Source organism: Apteryx rowi, unplaced genomic scaffold, assembly GCF_003343035.1.
Source record: "Apteryx rowi isolate R43461 unplaced genomic scaffold, aptRow1 scaffold_12, whole genome shotgun sequence".
NCBI classification, from domain to species: Eukaryota; Metazoa; Chordata; class Aves; order Apterygiformes; family Apterygidae; genus Apteryx; species Apteryx rowi.
In genome coordinates this window covers 6,889,740-6,917,681 of record NW_020447419.1, presented here as the reverse complement: position 1 = coordinate 6,917,681, position 27,942 = coordinate 6,889,740, and the positions used below count along the sequence as shown (strand labels likewise).

Sequence of the window (27,942 nt, the reverse complement as noted above, 5' to 3'; positions counted from 1 at the left end):
AAATCCACTAGTCTGTCACATCAATTACTTACTTACTTACAATTCTGGTTGCACCATGGACACCACCTTATTCCATAAATCWTCAAAGCCAGAAAAGCTATATAACCTGTTACCAAATCCAAAGTTGCACTGCAATATAAAAACACATTTAAAGTTGGTTAACAGACTAAATGAGTAACCTAAAGTCTCAAAAAAGTGAAAGATGCAGTAAAGATGTTGCAAGAACAAATTTTTTTATTAGTTACTTCAACTTTTTTCACCACAAGGTGGGAACATTATCTTCCTAAGTTAGATTCCAAGTAAGATTTACGTTGCCCTCCCTCTTGCTTTTCTTTGGAATGGCATTCTGACTTCATTTGTCATCACTTTTGAGTGTCACATTTTCCGGTAATGTATCTTTGAGAATTTCACAGAAATTTAGCCTTTTCTTAGGACTGATTTCCACTTGCTCTGCTTCAGTGTTTTGATTCTCAAACTTCAATCTGGTAGTATTTCCTGGATCTTTACTAACAGAAGAATCTAGTGATGCAGTGGAAGAACCTGCAGCCTGTGTTCTGGAGGTCTCTTCAGCTGACCTGCAAACAGGAGGAACACTGTGTGGTCTTGCAGAATGTAGTGGCTGACACAGGCATTCTTCTGGAGCCCCCTCTAAATACTGTAGAGCTCTCTCTACTGCTTTTTCCAGATACTTGCATACTTTCATTTTTATATCTTCTTTACTTGTATGATTCTGAATATTAAGATAAAAAAAGGATATGTTAAACTGATTTGATTCTTGAAAATTTTTAAAACTACAGATGGTAGTTAACATTGAAGAGATTATACTTTTTCTTAATTTTATTAAAAAGAATCTTCAAACTTCACAAACAAATTAAAAAGCTCTTCTCAATGCAAATATATCTCTGCCCAAACTTATTGGCTCTGAAATAATTTATCTAGAACCTATGGCCCTTTATCTGTCCCATTCTCGATATAACCTATAACCTATTAATCACTCAGGTTTATTCCATTATTAGTAGGAGTAGTAATCAAATGCAATGTACTTACATCCAAATAAGGATGGGAAATACACTCTTAACATAATTTACAGGATTCCAGTGAAGCTATTAGAATATTTGTAATGGCTACACACTCGCAAGAAGAGGAACAAGTCAGCACATTTTATTCAAAGATCTCAGTCAACATTGCCCATTATTTTAGCAATTCTTTCATCCAGAACTCACTTCAATCTACTTCTGGGATGTAAAGGAAAGACTACCAATACTAAAATGGTAGTTCAGTAGAGAAAGCAAAGAATGTCATATGGGATGAAAATTATAGGGAAGATCTAAAGGAGAGTCAACTAAACAACCTGTCCAGAGCAAGACTGATACCTCCTCTCTTCAAAAATGTGACAGATGATGATTATAATGAGGAGGGGAAAAAAGGCTAATTGCATCAGACATGTGGAAGTAATATTTTAACCAAGAAAATATTTAAAAACTATGGTGAGCAGCAACACCTAAACAGTGATAACACTCAATTAAACAACAACAACAACAAAAAAACCTATAGAAGCACTCAAAATTCAAACAACATGAAGCAGTCTAAAAGCCCTAAGCATGTTTTCAAACAAGTTCATCTTTAGTAGTGGAATTTCCTGATAGGCAAAATAAATGCTACCAAAATACCAATACATACAAATTGAATAAATATTAAAAAAGACAGAGGTGGGGACCCATCCTACACGCAAGGAAGACTGAAAGACACATTATGCTCATTAGGTGCCAAACAGAGGATAATCAGTAAATGCAACAACCAAATTCTCATTCCAGTTACATCACTGAAGCTCTAGTCTTACCATTCACAAATCCCTGATAGCCATCTTCGTGAAATATACTTTTCCAAAAGCCCATACTTAGACCAAATCCCTCATAATTATTTCAATTTTTGACTAATTAACGTCAGCACAAATTCTAACCAAAAAGAAGCAGAAGTAAAACTAAATTCCCAGTTCTTCAAACCTTACCTACCTGACTACCATGACAAAACTTCATGCATCTTGGAGGGTTAATGAGAAATTTCTTTTAGAAAGAATCACTGATTTAAGTTGATATTCTGCACAAGCTCTGCCTCCAAATGGACACTGAAGTTTACATTTACTTTGTAATAAATGTAAACTTCTTTATGTTAAATAATATGCCAGAAAAAATGGAATGAATCCTGTAAGCAAAAAGCAAGGAACAGAGGGATGGCTGCTAGGATACATAGTTTTTCCTCTATTTTGTCAACGTTACACACCATGTGAAACATGGATCAAGGTTTTCAATTCTGAGTTTATTTACAGCTTACTAAAAAAGTTCACATATTCTACATTTAGGTATCATTGTCTTTCTAGTTCACATATGTTTGATGTGGACAACTGAAAGAAAATATTCTTACAGGCATATTTTCTTTTTCACATGGCATGGGCATAGGTCTGGAACCTGGATCTGGAAAGCCATTTGGGGATGAGTTTTCTTTAAATGCTTTCACGGTTTGTGGTGGCTGTTGTTCTGCAGTATCTGATGGAGCTCTCATGGACTTACTAAGTGATTTCTTCGGTTTGTTGTCATGTTCTTTTTCCTGCTCTGCTTTCTGCTTCAAGTTTTCCCTGTTATGGGAGCATACAGATGATTTTGACTCCTTGGATCCCATAGCAGGTGATGCTGAAGGAGTTGGTTCAGAATACTTTCCATGTTTCTCCTTTACACCCTCCCTAGATTTCCTCAAATTAGTTTGTTTTTCCTTCTTACACTGAGTACCTGTTAACATTTGACCCAGATGTTCGTGGTATGGCATGGCATATTTCTTAGGAGCCTTACCACACAGTTTGTCTCTTGACTTCCTGTCAAGATTCCTTGATGACTTTTCTTCTTCCTCAGGCTCTGCTTGTAAAAAGATAGACCTTGGACCACTTGCTGGAAGGGAGGGCTGGAGCCTGCAGGGGTATTCTATCAGGTCTGTTTGAATAATAGCATCACAAGCATTTGAAAAAGAAGAAAAATTTACTGTTTCAGATGTTTCTATCTCATCATGAGCCTTCTGACTTAATGGTCTTTCAAAATCTTTTTTTGACTGAGCTATTTCACCCTTTTTGTCTTGATTTTCTTTTTCAAATTTTTTTTTTTTTTTAAGAAAGTGCATTAAATTATTAGTTTGTTTTTCATTATTTACGTTAACCACTACATCTGCTACTGGATCTGGAAATTCATCCTCACAAAAATCTTGTTTTTCATTTCTTGTCTCTGTATCACTATCTGTTTGAGGCTTCTCTGCGTCACTCTCTTCTTCAATTTTATTGAATATTTCAATTTCCAAAATAATTTCTTTACGAAGATCTTCTAAGGTGTTGCTTAAAATAGATTCTGAACTTGTTACTTCTGTTTCAGAAATACTGCCTTTAGAGTCTTCTGGCATTTTGCCTGTAAGAGACTCTAAATGTTTTGTTTCTGAAGGTTTATCCTGAAGATTTGGGTATAATAAAGATTTCAGAGTAGGACTTTGTTCTTCCTTGAGCAGCCCAGATTCCCTGTCTTTTGACTGTCCTCTACTAGCTCTTAACAGAAGCAAGTTCTCTTTCACCTTCCTTAATTCTTCTTCTGTGATTAACCCTATTTTTGCAAGTCTTTCAACAAGATGATCCTGGATTTTTTTGCTTAAAACTGATTTTAGAGTCATAATTTCTTTTTCTGGGAGTAGTTCTAGAAGAAAGTTTTGCATACTCTCACTTAATGCAGGTTTTCCTTTTATTATAGATTGTTCAGCTAGATTTTCACTACAGTTAACCTGGTTTATGTCCAGTAAATCTGTCTCTTGTGCCACAAGCTCTCCTTCTCTAACGTTCAACGAGGATAAATTCTGATGTACTTTCTTCAGTTTCTCTTCCATCATTTGCCGTGAAAGTTTCTCTGTAAGATGATGTTGGAGAAATTTATTTAAAAGAGGCTTTAGATTCATTATTTCTGTTTCCAAAACTCTTTCTATAAGAGTATCTTGAAGAGCTTTGTTTGAAACAGATTTTACTTTCAGTTCTGAAGGCTTCTGCTGGTGATGATCTTGTCCTATCCTAGGCAGCTCCGTCTCCACATCTATTGGCAATCTGACATCAATGACGTCCAGTGATGTATTCTGTGAATCCTTTTCTAATTTCATTTCTGAAAGTCTTTCTAATGTATATTTTTGCAGATTTTGAGGTAATGGAGATTTAAGATTTATTATTTCTGTTTTGGCAGTATTTCCCTCACAACTGTTTTCTCTCTCAGGTAAATCCATTCCTGTATCTACTAGTTGCGTTTCTTTAACACTTTGCAAAGGTATCTTTTGACATTCATATTCTGTATCAGTCCCTTTGACTAATCCAGTTTCTGAAAATCTCTGAGGAGAATGATCTTGCAGGTCACAACTCAAAGCTTTTATTACTGATATTTCCATTTCTGATTGATTCTCTTTCCTTCCATCAGAAAAATCTGCTTCATGTTTTGGTTGTCTCGTATCAGCATTTAGCAGAAAGGAGTGTTGATGTTTCTTTTCTAATTGCACTTCTTCCATTAACCTCATTTCTATAAGCCTCTCTACAGAAAAGTCAGACTGATTCTGTTTCAAAACATATCTAAGACTTGTTACATCTGTTTCTGAAGTTCTCTCCTCAGAATTACAAGATTTGCCAGCTAATTCTGGCTCTGAAACCACTGATAATCCCTCCTGAATTCCCTGTGATGATAAATCCTGGTGCTTCTTTCCTAATTCTAAATCTGGGATCATACCTCTTTCAAAAAATCTCTCCATGGGATGATCTTGTAGGTTTTGACTTACAACAGACTTGAGATTAACTGTTTGTCCTTCAGCAGGAAGTCTTTTCCTTGAAATGTTTTGACCTTCATATATGCTGCTCTCCAAAACAACAGGTGATATACTTGTAATACTCTGCAGATTCTGATATTCCTCCCCCATTTCTCTTGTGACTACCGTTACTTCTGAAAGTCTGTCTTTGATAACTTCCTCAAGGCTTTTGCCTACTACTGATTTCAGGATTATTAAGTTGATAAATGTGTCTATAAAAGACTCTTCAAGAGCTTTAGTTAAAGAAGAGTTTAGATGTGTTATTTTTGTTTCTGAATATGTCTGTTCTTGCTCTATCGCAAATACATCTCTTTCTATAGCTAGTGGCAATATTTCCTTGACATTTAACGAAGAAAGTTTCTGATATTCCTCCTCTAATTCCACAGGACTTAATAAAGACTGACAGTGGTCATTCTCGCTTAAAGTAACATGCAGATTCTTTACATCTTCTGTTAAAGGTCTTCTGACAGATGGATCTTGGTCTTCTTCCTCTCTCCCCTCAATCTCTTCTAAAAGAGTAAAGAGAGGCACCACTTCATCTTCTTTTTTTTCACTTAACAGAACAGCTTGTGATCTATCCACAAGTCCCAAAAAAGGTTCAGACTTGTCCTTCCTTGGAACAGCTGCCTGACACTGTAACATAAATATTCAAATCAATTCAGAGATTATTATTTTACATTTTTTCAAACAAAATTTTAGTATTACATACAACCTGAAAAAATTCTCAGACCAGCTCAAGAGTACATAAATGCATAAACAATAAAAATGTTTCATAAAAAACTTCAGTATGACTAATACTAAAGAGCTGTTTAAATATTAACTCTAGAATACTTCTGTGCAATAGGCACTTACTCCCATTTTACAAATAGCACTCCTGTGTATGAAACCATCAGTGTACGAAACTGGAAACCTAAATTCTTTCTTCTCATTTATGCAAAGTGATTTAATCTTCAGAGTAGCCTAAAGTAAGCCAGAACTGCTTTGAGTAGAAGCTGTGGGCATTATATAGTTAGCCAAAGTAGTCCTGGCTCTCCACCCTAGCATTTATACAGCTTCTGAATGTGATCCTCAGACTTGTGCTGCTCACAAAGCTTCTGGAGAACGGCACAGTCTATTTCCATTGTAAGAATCAGTATGAGAAATTGCCTTAGCTAGGGAGGACCCTGAAATTATAGAATTTTGAGAAAAAGATTACATACATTTAAAATATAGAAATAATGCAATTTGTTTTGTTCACTATGTAGGGGAAAATGGGAATTTCTTTTTGCTTGGATTTCCTGTTTAGATTGGAGCTGCTAGATGGGGCACGCATTGGCTGCCACTACCAACAAAGATGGGATGGGATCGGCAGAGAATACAGTTCTGTTCCCATTAAGAAGGGAGTCAATTCCCCTTGAAGGCTGAAACTGGAAACTGCAGTTCTTTCATCTGCAAAAGGATCCAGTATGTGCCTTTCCTACTGTGAGAGTCCTCTGAATCTAAGGAGGACTGGAAGAAGCTAAGGAGCACTGTTAGTAAGGGCTGAACTCAGGTGCCAGGGATAAGCCTTTGTGCTCTGACTAGTCCATTCCCAAAGGCTCAGGGGAACTTGGAGGCTGAGCAGTATGTCAAGCTTAATGAGAAGCACTTCCGGGCTGAAAAGGCAGGTCTGTCAGGAACAGAACACTGTACTCCAAGATGGAGGATCCGGGAGGTTCAATAAAACAAATCTGAGACTCAGCTGTCAGAGTTCATGGTGGTGACAATGCTGAGATGAAGGGCCCAGGCTACTGAACAACTGAGCACAGTGAAAACCTCTGATGGAACCTGGCAGCAACAAGAGCCTTTGCTAGCCATTTGTACAATGCCGTAAGAGACCAATATACTCCCAGTCCTAAAGAGGAAATTCATCAGTCAGAGGTGGCAAGTCCAGCCACCCAAATCCATGAGAACCCTAGTTCTGGAAGTCCACAATGCCAACCTACATTTTCATTCAATCCTTTATATCTGAATTTGCCATTTCTTTTGTGTCCAAGGCTTGAACCTTCGCTGTCTAAGCACTTAACACTATTTTGCAAAATGCTAGCATGAGTTTTTCAGACAGTGCACACCTTTAAGAGCTACCATGGAAGTCCTGCCTGTGGTAAATAGCCAGAGGAAATTTGGTAAGATACTGTAGGAACCATCATTTTATTCTGCCTGTATTCCAAATCAGAAGTTATTCAGTTGTTCCTAAGGACATTTTATATTTTCCATATACCTTATTTGACTGATGAAGCACTGTTTTCACAGATTTATATTAGAAATTCTATTTCCTGACAGAAAAATGCATTTGCAAAAATATTTGGATGACTTATAGCTTCTTCTCTCTCATTACCTGCCTATAACGATCCACTCCTGAAGTCCCTGAATTTTGGCAGCATATCCTCTCAGCAATATTGGAAAGCATATAGAGTGTTCAGCAGCCAAAATCTGTATGTTCAACTGTATTATTAAACAGCAGTCCAACTTTCAGTGCATTCACTTGCTTTCAACAAGCAAATGCCGTATTAATGGCTAATGGCCACCAGACAGTATCAGTGACTTCACAGGATCTCATTCCTATGTTAATCATCATGTTTCAGATACCTATGTGGTATATTTAATTGATATACTCCTGAATATGATACAACTTACCCCTTTTTCTTTCAAAAACAAAGGCAATTTTGGGGCAGTTTCACCTGGAATATAGTAAATAAAAAACAAATAAAACCCTCCAAATTCATACACCTAATACATCTAAATTTAGTTTTCATTTGATATCTATAAAACTATATATAAACAATTTATCTAGTGAAACAAATATTTTTGAATCTTTTAAGTACTCATCTAATGAATACTTATTAAAAATGCAGAATAGTGCAAGTTCCAATCAGCAGAGTATGAAGCAAGGAAAGTACTAATATACTTTCTAACTATTTTAGATCAGTAATTGCTTGAACAAAGTGTAGGGAGTGTATGAAACATTTGAATGAATAACAACACAGTGTAATTCAGTGTGTTATTCAAATCTGCACAACATGCAATAAAATTACTGCTTTTGTTCCTTGAACTCTGCTGCATTAAACACAGAGTTTCTTTTTCTTTTAGGTAATCAGTAGCTGCGAACAAAAAAAGAGATTTTTACCTGATTTTTTAAGAGTATCAACTGGTTTTGATGCTCCAGTGGAATGCAGTGCCTTTGAAATACCAAATTTTGTAGTCTGTAAGAAGAACATTATTTCTTAAAAATTATAAAATGCTCATTGCTATGTGTAAGAAATAATTGTCTCTAACATAAATGAACAAAATGAATTAAACTGCTAAAATAATACATCAAAAATCCCTGTTATGTAATGTAGAGGACAAAGTATCCTAGTTTCAGAAAGGTAATCTGGTTTCTTTGCACAAAACTGCACATAATAGGTTCCCAAAAATATATATCTTGAAGAGCATAAGCCTGAACTGCTATCTTATATATGCTACAGATTTACCCCGATGTGATAATTGGCTATACACACCGCAAGAGGAGGTGAGATTTTGGTTCAGCAATGTCTACAGTAGAACCACCACAAAGGCAGCAAACACACCTCACGACTCTAGTTATCAGACATGCCTCTCTGGACTTGTTCATAAAGGAAACTGTATCAGATATATCAGTTACAGGAATACATGTTTCCTATTCTAATTTCCATTTGCACATTTATACTCTGGTAAGAAAAAAAAAAATTACTACAGTTCAGCTTAAACCTCTTCTAAAGTGACACACGGACTTCTATGAAAAAAAGATACTTTTATGCGACAGTAAGCGTCTATCCAGACAGTGTAAGGGAGACAGGAATAAGTGTTACAGAACTATAAGTTGTTAAATTCCTATCTTATATATTAAGAAAACAAAACACGCCTGTGCATATAAAACTGTATATTACATCCACTTTTGCTTTCACACATAGGGGGTAGAATGCATATAGCACAGAATACTTCTAAATGTTATTCTTTTACTAAGGACTTTCATTACCTTTTGTTTACGTCATCTTCTAAGGCCAACACTGGACACCTCAAAGCTCTACACTACTCTGTTTCAGTCTCCAAAATTTTACTGAAGTGTCCTTCTAATGGCCTTCTCTTCCAACTGCAACTYCTTTTCAAAGGGAGGTAAAACTACTCACAAATGTAGAAAGAGTTTAGAAGAGGACTACAAATCACCAAAAATACACCTCTCCACTGGAAAGTCATTCACAAGTGTCAACATAACCTCTTGAGAATTTCTATTTCAAGAAACTCATTTAAAATAGTCATTTTTGATGTGACTGAGAGAAACAAAGACTGAGCATTTGAATTCAACTTAATGCTGCTGTTGATACAATTGAAAAACTGTACATTCTTCTAGTTGATACATGCACTTGTATTGCTGAATAATTTTTTAACCTTCTTGATGATTTCTGTTGCACTTCCTAACTTGTTTTCCTTTTCCAAGTCTACAAATTTGCCTCGATTATTTGAAGATTTTCCATCTAAATTTGTATCTTCTTTTCAGGAAAAGTAGATGCTTCACTCATTGCTGGAAGAGGAAGGATTTCTTCTTCAGAGCATTCATGTTTATTGATAATAAATGAATTCACTGCTACAGTTTTCAATATTTGCTCTTGATATCTCACAGACTGAGGAGAACCGTCTTCCAATTCACTCCGTAAATAGATTATTGTTATTGTTGTTTTCTCTAATTTCTTAACATTGGTTAAAAATAAATGGGATTAAAAATGGGATTAAAATAAAGCCAGGAGTAAACAAGGACATTTCCTCTAGAAGTTTCAGTGTTAACTTCACCAGCGAGGTAAGAGGCACTTTAACTTTAAACCCAGGTTGGGAGATGCTAAAATGCAAATGAAAAGTAGTTAAATGCAGTCACCTCAAATTTAGCATGGTGCGTGATTACTGCAGTTTAAATTATTAGAAGGTCACATTAACTTCTATGAATTTTTAACACTGTAATAAAACAAAGCTTGACCTATGATGCAGAAAAAAAGAGGACAAAGAACAGAACAGGCAATACTGTAACAACAATGTGCAAAATAAAGTTGCATCCCTTCCTCTAACTGGAGTCAAGACAGTGCTTACTGCAATACACCACATTCAGCACTGACATAAGCAGCAACACAAGCCCAACTTCTAAAGAAACTGTTTCTGCTTATGTGATGAGTGGGGAAAAACAAAAAATCAGTCAACTACAAGGGAGCATGAAATCAGAAAGGGTTAAAACATCACTAAAATTTAACTTTAAAATCTTTTGCTTCATGTACTAGTAGTAACGCAGTTTTGAAAGTTTATTTCAAGAGACAGTATTTACTTGTTTACGTACAAGAATACAAATCTAACTGTATGAGTTTTTTCACATTAAATAGGACTCATTGAAAAGAAAGATATTTTCAAGATATGCCTCAAATGATGTTCTCTGTTTAGGGTTACCTAATTTTAGGGGTACTTAAGGGCTAAATTAAGGGCCACCTTATCTAGATCCCTACTGAGGGAACAAATACACTGTAAGATAGATAAATCACAAGACTGAACAGGCCAATGTGTTTACAGAACATGAATTCTAATGCCATGATGATTGTAACTCCATAATGAGTTTATTGACCCAAGATATTAGTTATTATAAAACCACTGAGGTTTTAATTTACATAGCAAATCTTTAATGGGATAAAGAGAGACATCAACAAGCCAGGAAACTTTTGGGAGAAATGACACATTTGTTACTGATTTGGTTAAATCCTTGGCAATCATGTTTCCCTTTTTTTGCAAGGCCTTCGAGTCRTACCAATTAAGCATACTGACTGTTAGTATAGATAAGACTCTTATTTGTTAAGACCAACAATTTGGAGGCAGGGATAAAATTTTATCAAGAAGGCAATGCCAAACGTATTTTCTGTGCACTGACTAGCAAACTTAGTTGTCAGACCACCACCTTTCAAGGTAAATCTTACCATAATGTATTCAACATGCACTGAATTTCAGTCTCCTTGCACTAAAAGCTAGAAGTGGTGGAAAAGCTTTCGGCCCACAGTGCAAGGACAAGCTTCAACTTTTACAATATCCAGCACAGAATCCCTGGGCTCAAGTGATGACATGTACGTCCTTTATCACATCTTTCGCATGATCCTGACTACCATCACAGTTTCCACACAAAGAAAGAAATCCTGTGTAGTTAACAGGAAGAGGAGGAACAATCCTGTCTAGAAATCAGAAAAGCTGACTGAAGCCCTTCTGGTTCTTGGCACAGCAATTACAGGGTACTGGATACATGTTGTAGCACTTATAAAGAAACGCTAACATCATATGTGGTGAAAATAAAATGCCCCCCCCCTTTTTTTTTTTTTTAGAAATAAATGCCTTTACCTCTTTTTCAGAGATCCTAGCTAGTAACTGTTCATCAGCTTAAGAAGAAAAGAGAAAAATCAGCAACGGTTACTTTCTTTAGTTTACTTCTATAAATATATCACAATTCCAACATTAAAAAAAAAAACAAAACGTAACTTGTTATGGACAAGTTAAAGTGACATCATCAAATTACACAAAGGAAGTCAAAGAACAATTTAATCATAAATTTCCAACTCTAACTAGATCACTTTAATGGCAAGTCACTATGTTTCAATAAATTATTTTATGGAATTTAATCTAAAACTACTAAAATGCCTGCTAAAATATGTTTATTAAATATTTCTCTCTTACATATAAAATATCACATTCTGAAGCTCTTATTATAGCAAAACATCAGTTTCTTGTTGCAATTTCTTTTTCACAGCTTTACCATAGCCCCAAATGCTTGCCATTACCAATAATTCATATATTCACAGGACAGTAGACTAAACTGTGGTCTTTCAGTCACTTTTCTATGCTGAATACACCAGGCACATCCCAGTACAAACCTTGTACATAATCTGTACAATTTTAAGGTTTATTTCTTTTGACTAGGGTAAGTTTCAGATGTTCATTGCGGAGTTTCTGTAATTTTATTGGGCACTGACTTACAGTAACTAGAAACACAGATCTTTGTAGATATTTACCTTGTATATTATTTTACAAACACCTTTCTGTCACAGACCCAATATACCTCCCAAAGTTGGAAACCATCAGCAAAATCATTTTTTGATAGTAATACATGTTCATAGTTTCCAAGAATAATTTCTGTTAGTTCAGCAACTCAGATATTGATTAATCACTATCTGTAAAATTGTCTATCATAACCCCAGAAAACTCACCTCCTGCCCAGATGACTGTTCATACAAATTAACATCTTCTACTTGCAAGAAATATAACAAAGCTTGTAGAGCACCAGCATTTAGAATACATTTTCAGCTTGACTATAAGTATTCCTTTTCTCCAAATACTGCCCTTTACTACTGTTATTCATAGTCCTAAGCATTTTGTAATACAGACTAGTTACACATAACTAAGAAGCGGGTACATATTTATTTTCAGTGGTAAAGTTTACAGCGAACAGTATTTCAGATATATGCAATACTCCTATTTTCCAAACCTGAAGCGTCAGAAAAAGCTGGGACCTTTTCTTCATGACCCTGCTTTTCAACTGTCTGCTCAGAGTGACATGCCTAGAACAAAGTATGAAATTAGGTTATTTTGGGATACCTTAAGTTACCAAAGACATGATCTTTATTGAACAACTTTTGAAAAATTCTACTTCATGATCTTTAGGAGATATCACTCTCAATCAGACTAAAACATATTGTAATAAATCTGTACAGTAATGTTCTATTACTTCTTCAGGTGAATTACAAGACTTGCTATTTGTTATTACTATCAGCTCATTTTCAAATCAAGTATCAGCCAAATACACAAAAAGCCTGACAGCAAAAGCAGATCAGGTATGACACAAGAAGGGGGCATAAGCTATCAATAAAATAATGCAGAAGACAGCAACAGAGAGCACTCTTACTAGTTTTAACATTTTTAAATAAAAATTTCAGACAAACCTTCCATTATGACTGAGTATTACTAAAATGTATCAAAAGGATTGTTACAACCTTGTACAGTATGACTTTCATTTCTCACTAGTGTAAGATTTGTGAACTCAGTCCTTGGTCAAACACTTTTAAACCCACTTGGACCTTAACAGTCAACACAGTTTTGTTTCTTAATTTCTTAACACATGCTCAGATCTCATCTAGCTCTAACCAAGTGCCCCGACCTCCCAGACAGTTCTACATATCCTCTGCAACTCCACCACAATATAGGCTCTCTGAAACTGCTGTTTAACAGCAGTTTCCTGGAAACAAAGTGGAAGGGGAAAAAAAAAGGAATACAGGTTTAGCAAAGCAATTTCTTTACCACAGTGCTTTTTTATTACAGCACTTGAGAATTACAGCTCTTGGGGGAGGGCAGGCAGGCAGAATCTTCAGGAGCTCTTTCATGCCTGATCTCAAAAATCTGTCAGCATTTCCAGCACCTGCTGACCCCTCCTTTCAGCAAACCCTTCTAATATGCAATATTGATAACACACTTTCATTTGGTGCAGAGAAAGCTAAGTACAGTTTCTCTTTTGAATCATATTCTCAAAAGGAAAAGTTACAACTTCTCATAGTTATAGTTACTCTATTTCTTTTAAATCTTGGTGTAAAAAGTCCCTTAGTTCCTACAGATATGTCAGACTGCAGTTTAGAAAGTTTTAGGTAACTGCTCTTTCTCAGGTGTCAGGAACCTTTCTAGGTTAAAGCATACAGCATGCTGCTTTTGGGCATGCAGGATGCAGCTGTATGTATTTGAATAGATGAAACACACTTCATTTGACAATGAAATATCCAAGTCTGGATTGGTATGCTGCAGTTAAGCTTGAACTTAAAAATAAAAACTTAAAAATAAATCCTTGACTGAGAAGATATGGAAATTCACAACAACAATACCAAGAATCTCCACTCTTTCTGCTTATTTCCAAATTGATCAAAGAGTCAGACTACAAGCTGCATCCACAAGTCATTGATAGGATGTTGTTAAGAAATGCTTCCAACCACATGTTCTCTGACAAAAATGAATCCAGTGGTGATATTTCATGAATCAGACTGAATTCCATGTATTGGTTCAACAACAAAAAAGCAAGAACAGTAAAACATATACAGAACATTTTTCAATGTGCTTTTTACTTACTGCATTCTTCTGTTTTGCTATCCTTTTAGGTCCCTTCTTTGCGACAAGGCGATCTAAATATTCTTCCTTTTCATGCCGGGTTTTCAGACTGTCATACTTATTTATCATTTTTTCCAGGCTGGAAAGGAATGTTCATACATTTATCATCCAGCTCTGTGGGGTTGTTAGGGACAAATTAAGTAAAATGCTAAGGAGCCACAAAACTTAAAACGATGCTTTCAGGCTTATCAGAACTAACACTGAGCTACAGTGAGTATAGTGTACTGAGAAGTACTCTGTAAGACATTAAAGGAATTTTTAAAAAGTCTTATCCATTGACTTGTGTCATGGGTGGGTTCTTTGGTGTCTTATAAGATGCAAATACCAGTAGAAATTCTTCTTGTAACTTGGTCATTCATAATTTCTTTTTCTTATATGAAGGGTGAAAGACTTGAGCTCTTAGTGAGAAATACCTGTAAGCACTGATCTATTTCCATAAATCTTGTAGGAAATTAGTAACTTTGAATTCTCTAACATATTTTAACAGACAGAATTGGCCAATGGCTTCAAAAGTATTAGGAGAAAATGGATAAACAGGAATGAAACACATGCAGAGCTTGTTCAAGTGATCAAGTGATCATCATCTCTTTTGAAAAACAAGCTAAATACAAGTAGAAGTCTAAACTTAGTACATGTGCATAACTGAAAAATACACATTTTCACATGAACTCATTTGGTTTTAGCCATAGTTCCCAGCTCCAGCAGAGCAACTGGGGTATCCTGTTCTGCTGTCAAACAAATCCTGCATTTACTGTCTACACCAGAATAGCTTCTTTCACTACAGCTATTGCATTACACAGCCCTGTAGTAGTGATACAACATATGGTCTCAGGATTCTTTTTATTGGAAAAAAATTACACCAGTCCTCTGTGGTATAAATTTAGTAAACGAAAGGGTGCAGTACTGTCGCCATAGCTGCATCTTATTCCAGAATTTTTCCAGAAGAGTTTGTCTTCAAACAGGCACCAACTTCCAGCTGACATGGCTATTCTAGCAAAATTGCATTTTTAGACAAGGCAAGATGCAGGTGACAAGGAGACAGCAGGCTTAAGAGGAAGCACCTGCAAGGCTCAGTTTGTGCTTGATAAGTCTGCTACTTTAATCCATGCCAACAAGGGATTTCATTCAGCCATAGTGAAGTAGAACAGCTGAATGATGTTGTCTCACAGTTCTTCCAAAATTGTTCCAAAACAAGGGAGGGCGCCATGAAGATTGAACACAGCCCTTTTCTGTGTGAGGACCTAGCCTTGCTAAAATGCACTAGCAACAATATTAAATTGATATCAGAGCGACACCTTGCCAGTATCCAATTCCTCTATCACAAAATAAAATACAAATTCCAAAGCTTAAATAAGGAGAAATTAATTTCTTGCCTTGTTTGTGATGACAATTCATTTAGACCTTTCTGAAGGGTTTCTACATCTTCTGAAGAAAGATTAGACACAGCAGGGATCCCCTTGTTACAATGAGCATCTTTCATATTCAGATTTGGAGACAGGAATGAGGGATATCTCATTGGTTCTGCTGTGGTGTCATTACTATCAAGGGGAAAAACAAGAAACAAAGAAAACATTCCACAATAATCACAAAAGAATAAGACTGAAACATAATATAGAGATGAAATTTACAAATATAATTGACTTTATGGTGGTTCAAAACCACTTGGTAATTACCTGGACTTTACCAGGGCATGCAACTTGACCCATCAGGATATTCTTGGAAAGAGAAATGAGAACTGAATACTATGAAATGATTGTTCTCCACATGAGAGGAAAAAAAAAAAAATCAGCATAACTACTCACAGAGCCCTTCATGTACATCACAAAACTATAATAAAAATAAATCAAAATATAGTATATAATACACCAGAAAACCTACTTTTCTCAAAAGAGTAACCTGTGTTTGAATTTTTTCATGTTCAAGAAAAATTGTTCTGCAGTTTCATTTTTTTTAAAAAGCCATCCAACAGTCTACAAATAATTCTCTTAACTCATCAGTGGAAGTTTTCAAGACCTGTTCAGGTTCACTGCAGATACAAGAGTAGTGGTTTCTCCTTCATAGCCCTCCCCCCTTTCCTCAGTCCAAAAGAGTACTGCCACAAAAGACATTAGATTTGGTATTTAGTGCATTGGCAAGCTGAACTTCAAGTAGCAGGGGTAAACAAAAACAATGCATTACTACCAACCTTGTCTAGACCATCCTCCTTCCATTAAAATAGCTGCTAAATGTGCCTCATACGAAGTGAGTGGTATGACCAACATCACATTCCACTGTTAATCAACTGATCTGTCTGACTTCACAGTGAAACACCTTCTTGCTACTTCTCTTGAAATTACAGTCCTCAGTTGATAAACGTGGATATTCACCAAAATGCATTTCTAACTGCACAGTGAGAGCACATTCTCTGTACAGCTGAGCAGAGGTGAGATTTAGTTTGGAGCCAGAAGGAATTGTGCAGGAAATACAAAGCTGTCCCTAAAGACAATGAAGGGCTACACACTTAGCAGGGCAAAATAAAGTTACTTTCAGCTTTCACCAAAAAGGGAAAATGAAAGGAGAAATGACAGCTAGATGACAAAATAACAGAGAAATACAGGATGCGAATGGAACACTCAATAAGTATTCAAACACCGTAACTCACAGCTATCATATTCCTAAGATGATATGCAGAAAGAGAAATTGCTGCTAAGATTTCTGTACTGGAAACCTAAAGCAAATTTATCAAGCTTAGACTTATTTGTCCAGGAAAAACACAGGGATGACAGGACAACAGCAACAAGAACATGAACCCAAATGTATAAAGCACTTAAGAGAGACATCAAAAGAAGCCTGAAACATGGAAGAAGACAAAAGGGTGGGACTCAGGCTGAAAAAAAAGGTTTGAAGTTGTGAGCAGGAATTTGTGGTTGATTCATACTGCACTTGAGAAAACCTACTACTGTACAGTCTTGTAAACAGGGGGAGTTGCATCTAAGAAATCTAAAAAACAATTACTGTTTTTTCCTCTTCACTGAAATAAGCTAGAAGAGCCTAAATTTTAGCTAACTTCTCACATAAAAAACCAAATTATGATTCCCAAGTACCTGTGAGGATGTGTTCTGTCTTCAGGTGGTGGAACTCGAATAAACATAGAATGCTTAAGAGACCTGTGGAAGTCCATCTCAGGATGTTTCAACTACAAAAGAAAAACATTGTTACTCCAAGGCATCACAGGCTTTGCTATAAACAGTACCATCCCAATGGTGTAAATCAAGATCTTCCAAGACATTCCATCTGAAAAAATAAGCAGTGGGATTTCAGGACCCATTGATCATTCAAAGAAAAAAAGATTGAGGAAGATCATACTGCAGCACCGGACAAATGGTGGAGGAAACAATTAATAACTCCAAGATTGCTCAGTTTTAGAAGGTTTTAATAATGTTCTGACGGATTACCTTGACCTGCTATGGCTCTGAAATGGATTCATAAAAGAAAAGAAAAGAAAACAAAACCTCCAAGCTTTATTTTGCCAAGAGTTATCAAGCAGAATGCAAGCGCAGACACAGTTCAAGCTAGATGAAAATTCATATTATGATTTATACAGGACATTTATCAGTTAATATAAACAAAAGACCTTGTATAGTTTTAAGCCTGCAGGTTACTTTGCATTTTCACTTACGGAAGGTTATGCCTCAGTGAATTCTTTTAAATTTTTCTGCACTGGAAAATTTAGCAAAAGCACCACTTCCCATGTCCAAGAACAGTGAAAAAGGAGCAAGAAAGGGCACTGCAAGGAGAATGGAACTGAGATAAACATTTCAATATGCCCCAAAAGAGAACCTTTTCATTTATTTTTCAGCAAGAACGATTTTATTGAACTTGGGTACAAAAGGCTGGTGGATAATTAATGAACATGGTTAGGAAATGGAAATGAACACATCAAAAACTTGATGCAAAGTAATAGAGCCCAGATAACTCCTATGTCAATTCTAAAACACTTGCCACATGAAATCAAAGCTGCAGTGGCCAGGATCTGTCATGCCGCAATCCATAGCATCGATTGAATGGAGAACAGCAAATCCAGGAAGGAGAGAATGTAGTATAGAAAGAAACCTGGCCCATATGCATGTCAATGAGGTTAGACCCTCCCCCAATGGTAAATGGAGGTAGACAGAAAATGGAGTAAAAAGAAACAATCAAGCTTTAAGTGTCAGACTAATTTGATACCTCTGCTTGACAACTGCTTTTCCAGAAATACAATTGTTTTTACCTAGCTGAACTTCTCTTAATGCCTTCTCATATTGGTGTCCCACAGGAAATATTCTGACTGATTCAGGAAAAGAGATCACAAAGTAAGGCAATTATCAAGTGACTAACAGCACAAGAAGTAACAATGAAAGAAAAAAAATAACAATATAATCCCTCAATAACACCTCTTGGAAATAGTCACATTTTATTTTCATTAATGCCCTTGCTGCAAAAAAGTAAAAGCCCATTAAAGAAATGTGATGGTGATACTAAGTGAATTGTCAAGACATAGGAAGACTTAGATATTACATAGGAGAAAGTGAATTAAATAACAAGGATCCCTATATCTCAGCAGTTGGAAAAGATAAAGACATTAAAAAAAAAAAGTCAAATTGAGACAGATGCAAAGAAAGTTTAGTAAAATCATGATATTAATGGAGACCAAAATCTCATTTTGTTTTGTTTAGTAAAGTAAAAGAGGGATATAAATATCTCAGAGAGGCAATTATCAGGGACCAGTTAAGCCACAGGACAATGCTGACACAAGAAAGACTGCCCCTGAATAAATTATAGAAGAAAGGCTCCAGCACAGCAAGAAGGATCTTGGATTTTCCTCCAACAGAAGCAGTGGGAATAAGATGTGTAAATATTCTGCAGATAGATCTTGATCAGGTTTATGCAACAATACCACCACCAACAAAAGGTGACTTTGGATTCAATGGCCCACTAACTGCCTCCTTGCCCTATGTTCCCATTCACAGATTAAAATTGAAGAAAGAGAGATCAAGACCTGATGTGAGTAGCCGTAACCAAAGCATCCATAGCAGAACATGAATTCTACTTCCACTGTACAAAAGACCTGGAAAAAAAAAATTTATTTTACTACTACAATTGATAATTCTTATGACAAACACACATACAAACATATTCTATAGTAAACAACTGTAAGCATTGTAAAAACAAAAAAACTCAGCAACAACGAACCTCTCGCCACATATTTATTTTGTAAACAGAATTTCAAAACTTTTTTTTTCTTATATCCTTACATAAGCTTACTATTCTGGAAAAGAAACCTATTCTGAGGATAGAATTCAGAAAACTGACCAATATAGGCTTTTTTTATACTGGGGTAATGTAAACAAAAAACTAAATGAACCAACAGAACAACTGAGTTCATACTTCTAGTGTACATCTAAGCTTCTTGCAATATAGTTTATGCATTAAGAGTACATGTAATATACTACAAATATATATATACAGTTGTGGTTTATGTGTCATGCATAAAGCTCTACACTATCATTTTTAGACAACTGCCTGTTTTAGTGAAAATCCCATTCTTCCCCTTCTCTGTTTTCTATATTGCAGACACAGAGAGTTGGCTCACCTCTTTTGCTCAGAGAGAAAAATTATAGCCGGGAGTGAACAGACTTTGCTTCTGTCATTATTCTTCCCTGAGGGGTTAAAGAAGAAGGTAGCAAACTTGGTATCTGCCTAGGAAATTCTATGAAGTTTGATGGCCAGATGTTGAGGATGTACTAGTTCAGTGCATCCTCTGAGGATTCTGGTTACACTCTCTGTTTGCACAAGAGTCCATTTCAGAGCACAGTGGTTCTCAATTGTTTTCTCCAGAAAAGGTAAGGTCTGTTATGCTTCAATGCTGCAACCTCATCTCTGCCCTGAGCTGCCTCCAAAACAATGTGCATTAGAATCTGTAAATGATTCAGTCCTTTAATGAAAACACGCCTGGCCTAAGAATTGAAACCAAGGAAAGCCTTTCTTGTTAAATAGCCAGAAACACAATCTTGTCATCAACATCCAAGCAAGTTCCTCAAATCTGGGGTGTTAGATGGGCAAGACTAAGCAGACCCTGAGTTCATGGTACATGAACATTATAACCCCGCTTTAACAATACTGATAAATATTATGAGGTCTAAAGACAGTTCTCTTGCATTGTCCTTTGCTTTCTGTTAATTCCTTGCTTTAACATCCATCTTGAACAATACAGTACAAAGTTTAATTGTTCTGAATGAGTCCACAATGTAATTATAATTATTCTACAGAGACATGGGGCATGAATGTAAGCTATTTTGCAAATTGTGCCAAAATATCCTACCAAATTTGGAATCTTCATGGGACATGTTGCAGTGAAGCAGCCTCTCTGCAGAGTGAGCAAAAAAAAGAGAAAGGAAGAGATGCACAAACATGCTGATATTTTATATAGTACATCACTATGGTTATGAAAAAGCCCCAATTACAAAATGTAATGTAATATAGTGTTTCAGAGTTACTTAGAAGTTAAAACACAGTGATTCTTGTATGGAAAAGCATTTAGATAATAATGCCTCCTGGCATGACTATGAACTCACGCAGCTTTTCACATTAGCTAATTTTATAATCCTAAAAATCCACAATTCAGCATTTCTATGATGAAATAGTAAATTTTAATAATCACAGTTTGTTCTTTTTTCCTCACCAAAAATCAATATAGAAAAATTCATGCATTTATTTATACACCAATATTGTAAAGTGTTTTTTCTTTGTGCTACTCCTCAGACAAACATGAAATAACTTTCCTCATTGGTACCTTAATGACTTCATAAAGGTGTACTGTTGCACGCCCCAGCAGCTTTGGAAAGTCTTTCAGAATTTTAACTTCTACTAACTCCAAAACAATCAAATTCCGTTTATCCGATGCTTTCCTTGGAACCTGAAAGTTAAAACATAAGGGCATCTGCATCTTATCATAACATGGCAACAAAAAATTACAAGACTTGCAGAAAACAATAAGCCATGCCAAGTTGAGATACGTGCTATAGCTGCTACTGTCAGATCTGACAGGAATGAACAAAACCCAATTATGCTGGAGACTGAGCAGAGTTCAGCAAGGTTGCCTTAGAACTCTGGGCAGTCATAAATCATTACCTTGGTCAAAACATAGACTGTATGTGCTTAGTTTTCAAAAAGAAGCACTAAACTATATAAAAATCTAGGAAAAGAAAATTAATTCCAAATAAAACAAAAATCAAGTTTATTATTTAAATTGAAGAACCTTGCTATCCTGAAGTGATGATGTGTGGCAATTCTGATTAAAATGAACCCATTTTGCTCTTCTCTGACAGGAAAACACCACAAAACAACTCTCTCTGCTTGAGGAAGAACAATCCCTAAAAAGGACAACTATTAAAAAGAACAAAACCTATCATACCTCTATAGAGAAATAGTTCACATTTTCAAAAGGAATCACCATATCACTTCTATGTCCATTTTCCTCCTCTGTTAAAAGTTGAAGATCTGTGCACTTCATAAGACCATTAATACTAATGCGGACTAGCACCCAAGTGTTTGGCCGAATAGTATCTGAAAGTTTCAAGTTTAGGAAGCATATATATGCATACACATATATATATGTATTTGTAACGAAATTGCAAGAGATTAAGCATTCTTATTAAGTGGTAGCGACTACAGTGAAAATGACTAAAATCGTACATTAGCATCCCATTTTCTGCTCCATGTGTAAACAGCATCCTTTGAAATCAGAAAACCGGTTATTTGGCTTTATCAGCCCAATTTAGCAGTATGACTTACAGTAGGACTCATCTGCCCTATACATGTCTACACATAGCCATTACCTCCGAGCTAGTGGACCTAGGCCTCCTCTACATTCCATGGAAGGAAACAGGCACCTCTACAATATCAGTCATCTTGGCCAAAAGCAGGTACCCCAAATGAGACTGATAAACTGCAGCCTCATTCCCCTAATGGTCGCAGTCAAAATACATATTCATATTTGTCATCTTATCTTTACACTTAATTTTTCAATCCAACTTCTCCCTTTTAAAAACTAACATTACTGTATTTGTGAGAATATGTGGTCTTTAAAATTTTTCCTACTGTTTCATTATTGCTTCCAAGCAAACAGATAGCTGCTTCTACTTATGTGCAAAATGTTTTCAAATGATTAGAAAAAAATAAGCAATCATTTTTTAAAAATTATTTCTTAAGGTAGCTTTATCTTTAAGTGATGCTGTCAAGTTCAAAATTGCATTTATCTAAGAATTTTTAACATATTACAATTACTAACAATCAGCAAAACAAATACCATCCACTTATTTCATCTGTTTATTCTGAGCACTTGATACAATCATGGGTTTACTTGATTTATTTTCCCCTGAGGTTTCTGATGACCCGGCATTTCTTTAAAATGGTGAAAGGAGAAAACACTATCAAAGACAATGCAACAGATATAACATCAGCAAAACTACCAATAGGAGAGTATCAGATTATTCTATTGCCACATTGAAAAATATAGTGCTCTCAACTATGGGATTTGCTGCTAACACTCTCAAAAAGAGAACTCACCTATGGACTGCCTCTCAGACAAACTGTAAAGTTTTAAGAAATTTAATGCTATAAAAACTTAAATTTCCAAATAAATTCTGAAGGATTATTGTACATTATTCTAATTTATTTTACAGTAAAAATATACATTAAAACATAGGCAAAAATATTTACTTAAACATGAAATTTTAAACACACTGCTTGAAGTTCTTATGTCTTCCTCTATGTACTGTGATTAATAATATAAGCAGTTTTGAAACTACTCAACTTTTTATGACTCATTTTACTTCTTAGTCTCAATTTATACAAAGAACAGATCTGCATAATTGAATCTTAATAATCAGTAACATACACACCTTCATTTTTTTAATTAGCCTAAAACTGATATTTAGCAAAGAAAGGCCTTTTTGGTGGCTTTCCTTATGATTATTACAAGACAAGGATTCACCAAGGGGAAATCATGCCTAACCAATCTGACAGCCTTCTATGATGGGATGACTGGCTGGGTAGATGAGGGGAGAGCAGTGGATGTTGTCTACCTAGACTTCAGCAAGGCTTTTGACATTGTCTCCCATAACATCCTCACAGACAAGCTCAGGAAGCGCAGGCTAAGATGAGTGGACAGTGAGGTGGATTGAGAACTGGCTGAATGGCAGAGCTCAGAGGGTTGTGATCAGCGGCGCAGAGTCTAGTTGGAGGCCTGTAGCTAGCGGCGTCCCCAGTGGGTCAATACTAGGCCCGGTATTGTTCAACTTACTCATCAGTGACCTGGATGAAGGGGCAGAGTGCACCCTCAGCAAGTTTGCTGATGATACAAAACTGGGAGGAGTGGCTGATACGCCAGAGGGCTGTGCTGCCATTCAGAGAGACCTGGACAGGCTGGAGAGGTGGGCGGAGAGGAACCTTAAGAAGTTCAACAAAGGCAAGTGCAGGGTCCTGCACCTGGGGAGGAATAACCCCCTGCACCAGTACAGGCTGGGAGCTGACCTGCTGGAAAGCAGCTCTGCCGAGAAGGACCTGGGAGTGCTGGTGGACACCAAGTTAAGCATGAGGCAGCAATGTGCCCTTGTGGCCAAGAAGGCCAATGGTATCCTGGGGCGCATTAGGAAGAGCATTGCCAGAAGGTTGAGGGAGGTGATCCTTCCCCTCTCCTCAGCTCTGGTGAGGTCACATCTGAAGTACTGTGTCCAGTGCTGGGCTCCCCAACACAAGAGAGACATGGAGCTACTGGAGTGAGTCCAGTGAAGGGCTACTAAGATGATTAAGAGACTGGAGCATCTCTCCTATGAGGAAGGGCTGAGACAGCTGGGACTCTTCAGTCTGGAGAAGAGAAGGCTGAGGAGGGATCTTATCAATGTGTATAAGTATCTGAAGGGTGGGTGTAGAGAGGATGGGGCCAGACTCTTCTCAGTGGTGCCTAGTGATAGGACGAGAGGCAACAGGCACAAACTGAAGCACAGGAAATTGTCTGAACATGAGGAAAAACTTCTTTACGGTGAGGGTGACCATGCACTGGAAGAGTTGCCCACAGAGGCTGTGGAGTCTCCACCCTTGGAGATACTCAAAAGCTGTCTAGACACGATCCTGGGCAACATGCTCTAGGTGACCCTGCTTGAGCACAGGGTTGGACTAGATGATCTCCAGAGGTCCCTTCCAACCTCAACCATTCTTTGATTCTGTGAAGACATCACTCACCGCAACTATTCGTTAGTATACATAAATATTTTCTGAATTTCAGAAAACTACAGAATATGTTGTTCCATACTGTTTCCCAGCATATCCTAAGGTACTATCAATGTCGAGATAAAAAAAAATTAAAATATATGGTGGCAGCGAGTTTGAAAAAGGATACACCTTGGTGTTAAATTTTTGCACTGCTTCACATGAACAGCCAAGCAACCAAGCTAGAAAAAACAAAAGGAAATCAAGTGATAAACCACTCTCAGCAAAATACTTAAATTTCTTTTGTTCAGTAAGTGTGATTTTAAAAGACTAATTTACAGAATCATTTACAATAACATGCTTGCTTTGTAGTACGAAAATATCATTTTTTCCTTCCTGAAACAGAAATAATACGTATTTCAAAAAGACATCTTTCAACATGTCTGTAAGAGCAAAATACTTTTTGATCTGACGTGTCAGACAAACACTGTAAATTTTCTTCTATTTTGTCTAATGGAGTACTTCAGAATTCAAAATCAGAAGGGCAGTCTCCTTTTTAAATGTAAATTATACTTCTAAGGTAGACAGTGCTTTCATAATCAAAAATGAGGAAAAACTAAATAATGGAAGCATGAAAGTCTATTTTAAGAAGAAGGGCACTCCAATTTGTAAAGGATGGTATATTTTTCCCTGAATGGTATATGGGAGATAGGCATCTCATATCCAGTAAACTGAACAATAAATTTTCCTAGTTTCAGCTACAAATGCATCACCACTGAAAGGAAAATAAAGAAGGATTTCATGCCTATCCCTCAGATACATTTAAGTGCACGGAAGATTTAAATGATTACAGTTGTACAGAACAATTCAAATAGATGAAATCTTGGAACTTGAAAGATGTTTTTAAACTTTGGTTTTGTAGACGTCTTAATAAAACATCTCGTGGACTGCCTCTCCATTTCTTTGGCAGCTATAAGCAATTCTCTGTTTAATGTAGAATCAGGTGACTTACAAAAATCGAATACCAAACTATTACTTATGCATTATTAATGAAAATTTGGGGCTACATGCAAGGCAACTTTGGGAGTATACTGTGGCCAACCCACTCCCTAGAACTGCCACGTTTGTCTTGCAGGTACCACAAAAGTACCAGTTTGAGAACCGGTGGTCAGACACACATACCACTTCTCCAAAAGGCACTAAATTGTCAACATCTGGTTGCCCAACTTTTTCAGCAAACGACGGCACACCTATCTGCAGCAGCTACCAAAGGGAAGAAAAAAAACATTCTGTAACTTTCAGAAAATACACGGTACCATTATTTCTCGACTAACCCAGGGTTTAGATTTTTACATACAACACAGGAGAATGTCCCTAGGACCCTAAAAACCCCTTGGAGAGAAACAAAATCCACATTCCTACAGCTAGTATACATTACGCAGGCTGGCTTCCCTCTCACACGTTCCCAAGGCCCACGAGCCTGCAGGACAGAGGTCAGAAGGCACGTGAGAAGGGTCACCCCCAGGCGCAGCCGTGTGGGGTAAGGACCCCAGCCCGACCCTGCTGCGGCCGTGGGGGCTGACAGGGCCCCAAACCTGCCCGCCGGCCCCGCCCGCACCTTGGTGAGTTTCTGTGCCTTATTCTGCATGGCTTTCCCCTGCTTGAGACTGAGGGAGCGCAGGGACGTCTCGGGGGCGCAGGAGGGCCCAGAGTCTAGGGACGAAACGGCGGTGAGCCCCGGCGGGGCGACGGCCAGCCCCACCGCCTCCTTCGGGCCCGAGTCCGACATGGTGGGGCTGCCACCCCGACGGCCGTTAGGCGCCTCGGCAGGGCTGCTCCCATAACAGGCGTTAGCCGCCGCCCCGACGGCCGTTACGCGCCTTGACGGGGCCGACCCCATAGCATGCGTTAGGCGCCTCGGCGGGGCCGCCCCCGTAACGGGCGTTAGGCGCCTCGGCGGCGCGCGCACAAAGGCGGGCGGGGCGGGGCGGGGCGGGGCGGGGGCGCGGCGCGCGCCTAACGGCTGCGCTCGCCCCACGGCAGGCTAGCTAGTTTTCAAATTTATGCTAGTTTTCAAGATTTTACAGTATCATTTCTGCTTGCGTGGAAGACACAGCAGGGGGGAAAAAAAAAAAAGCTTTCCCATAACCACCTGTTCAGAGCTTGTATATTATATACGATGTCAGCATTGGAAAAAAATGAGGTAGACTGCTTTATTTTAAATATGCCAATTATTTGGAAACAGTACAAAGCAGTACAGTCATTTTTAACAGTAGTTTAGATCAGTTTAAGTGTTTTATATACTTAAAATGAGAAATTGGCACTAACTTCTTGGTAATATTTTTCATTAACACAAAAATACTGCATTAAAAACAATGGTATGGAAATGCACAAAAGCATTTCAATTAAGGCTTCTACAGATACTGCATGTTCTGTAATTAAATGTCTATTTTGTAAACTTTAAGAAGTTCTAAACTTTCCAAGTAGCTGAACAAAAAAGCTCTCAGCTGAACTCAAATTCCATTGTGAGGCTTAAAGGAATGAAAAGTACTTTGTAGAAAAGGTAATTAGTCAACAAATTGTTTACTTTTATGTGATTTTAAATGACAAATTTCAAAACTTGTTAATTCAAAAACCCAGACCCTCCCCAAAATAGAAACTGGAAAGGCAAGCCTGGTTTGAAATACTGACCACATTAAGATCACTAACTTAACCCCTGCTCATTCATTTAAGCAAAGCCCATGCTTCAGAACGAGAACACACATATCTGGCTCCGGGCTAGCACGTGCTTTGTCAAAGGGCCACTTAGAAGGCCAATTCCTAGCAGTAATGTCGGAAATTAAATCAAGAGGTTAGGTTATTCAAGTTTTTCCTGTACCAATTTGATGTCTTAGGACTGTTGAGCGCTGAGCTCCATACTTCCTCTGTAGGGGCAAGATTACACTTCTAATCAAGCCCAGGTTGACAGGAATGTCAAACAGCACACAGACCTAGAAGTCAGCATTAATCCCATCTTCAGGAGCTCAGCAATTCTGGAAATCAAACCCACCACATGTGAAGAAAGTCCTACACTCATCTCCCCCGGGGCGGGGGGGGGGGAAACCTGCAAGGGAACACTAAGTAGTGCCTCTTCCCCCATCTCCTACAGCCAAATCGAGACAAAAGCCTCCGATGACACACTGAAGGGGAGTGCCACTCCAGAGCTCTCCATTTTAGTGTATAGTGCAGTGTGAGCCATAATTTAGCTCTTCAGTTATGCAAAAATACATACACAAGAGCCATAACAATTTGCATAAAAAGTTAACAGCTCTTTCCCACAACAACGTGAATGTCCCAGAATATGGCCAGCAATGGAACATGTCCTTTTAATTTTGGTGGAACCATCTTATCAAGATTATTCACAGCACTCTAAAAACATCAGGAACACCGAATTTTAGAGTTTCCTAAATGTGCTGGATGAGCATAACAGACCTCAAGTGTTCTACAAGGCAGCAAGAGCCTTCGTTACTCATCTTCTCATCCTTGCTCTAAAGCAACAGAGCTAACAGCATAAAAAGTTACTGGCCCTTTAACATCTAGCTACTCTAATCTTCACCAMTACAAACTGCAGTAGTTCTCCAGCGAACTTTGACAACTGCACCCCTTCACAAACCCACTTAG

General features: G+C 37.4%; 1 protein-coding gene across 1 annotated transcript; it reads right to left on the bottom strand.

Moving 5' to 3' along the window:
- Positions 1–19: 19 nt before the first annotated feature.
- On the bottom strand, positions 20–26,071 carry C2CD6 (C2 calcium dependent domain containing 6). The gene is made up of 16 exons (XM_026088221.1): positions 25,901–26,071; positions 25,465–25,545; positions 24,473–24,524; positions 21,488–21,639; positions 20,867–20,989; positions 20,396–20,440; positions 19,073–19,141; positions 17,139–17,230; positions 15,429–15,593; positions 14,017–14,134; positions 12,395–12,467; positions 11,254–11,291; positions 8,006–8,081; positions 7,516–7,559; positions 2,422–5,493; positions 20–730 (listed from the first exon to the last, which is right to left on the bottom strand). The coding sequence occupies exons 1-16, from the start codon at positions 26,069–26,071 to the stop codon at positions 353–355; spliced, it is 4,749 nt and encodes a 1,582-aa protein (XP_025944006.1). The 3' UTR covers positions 20–352.
- Positions 26,072–27,942: the final 1,871 nt, after the last annotated feature.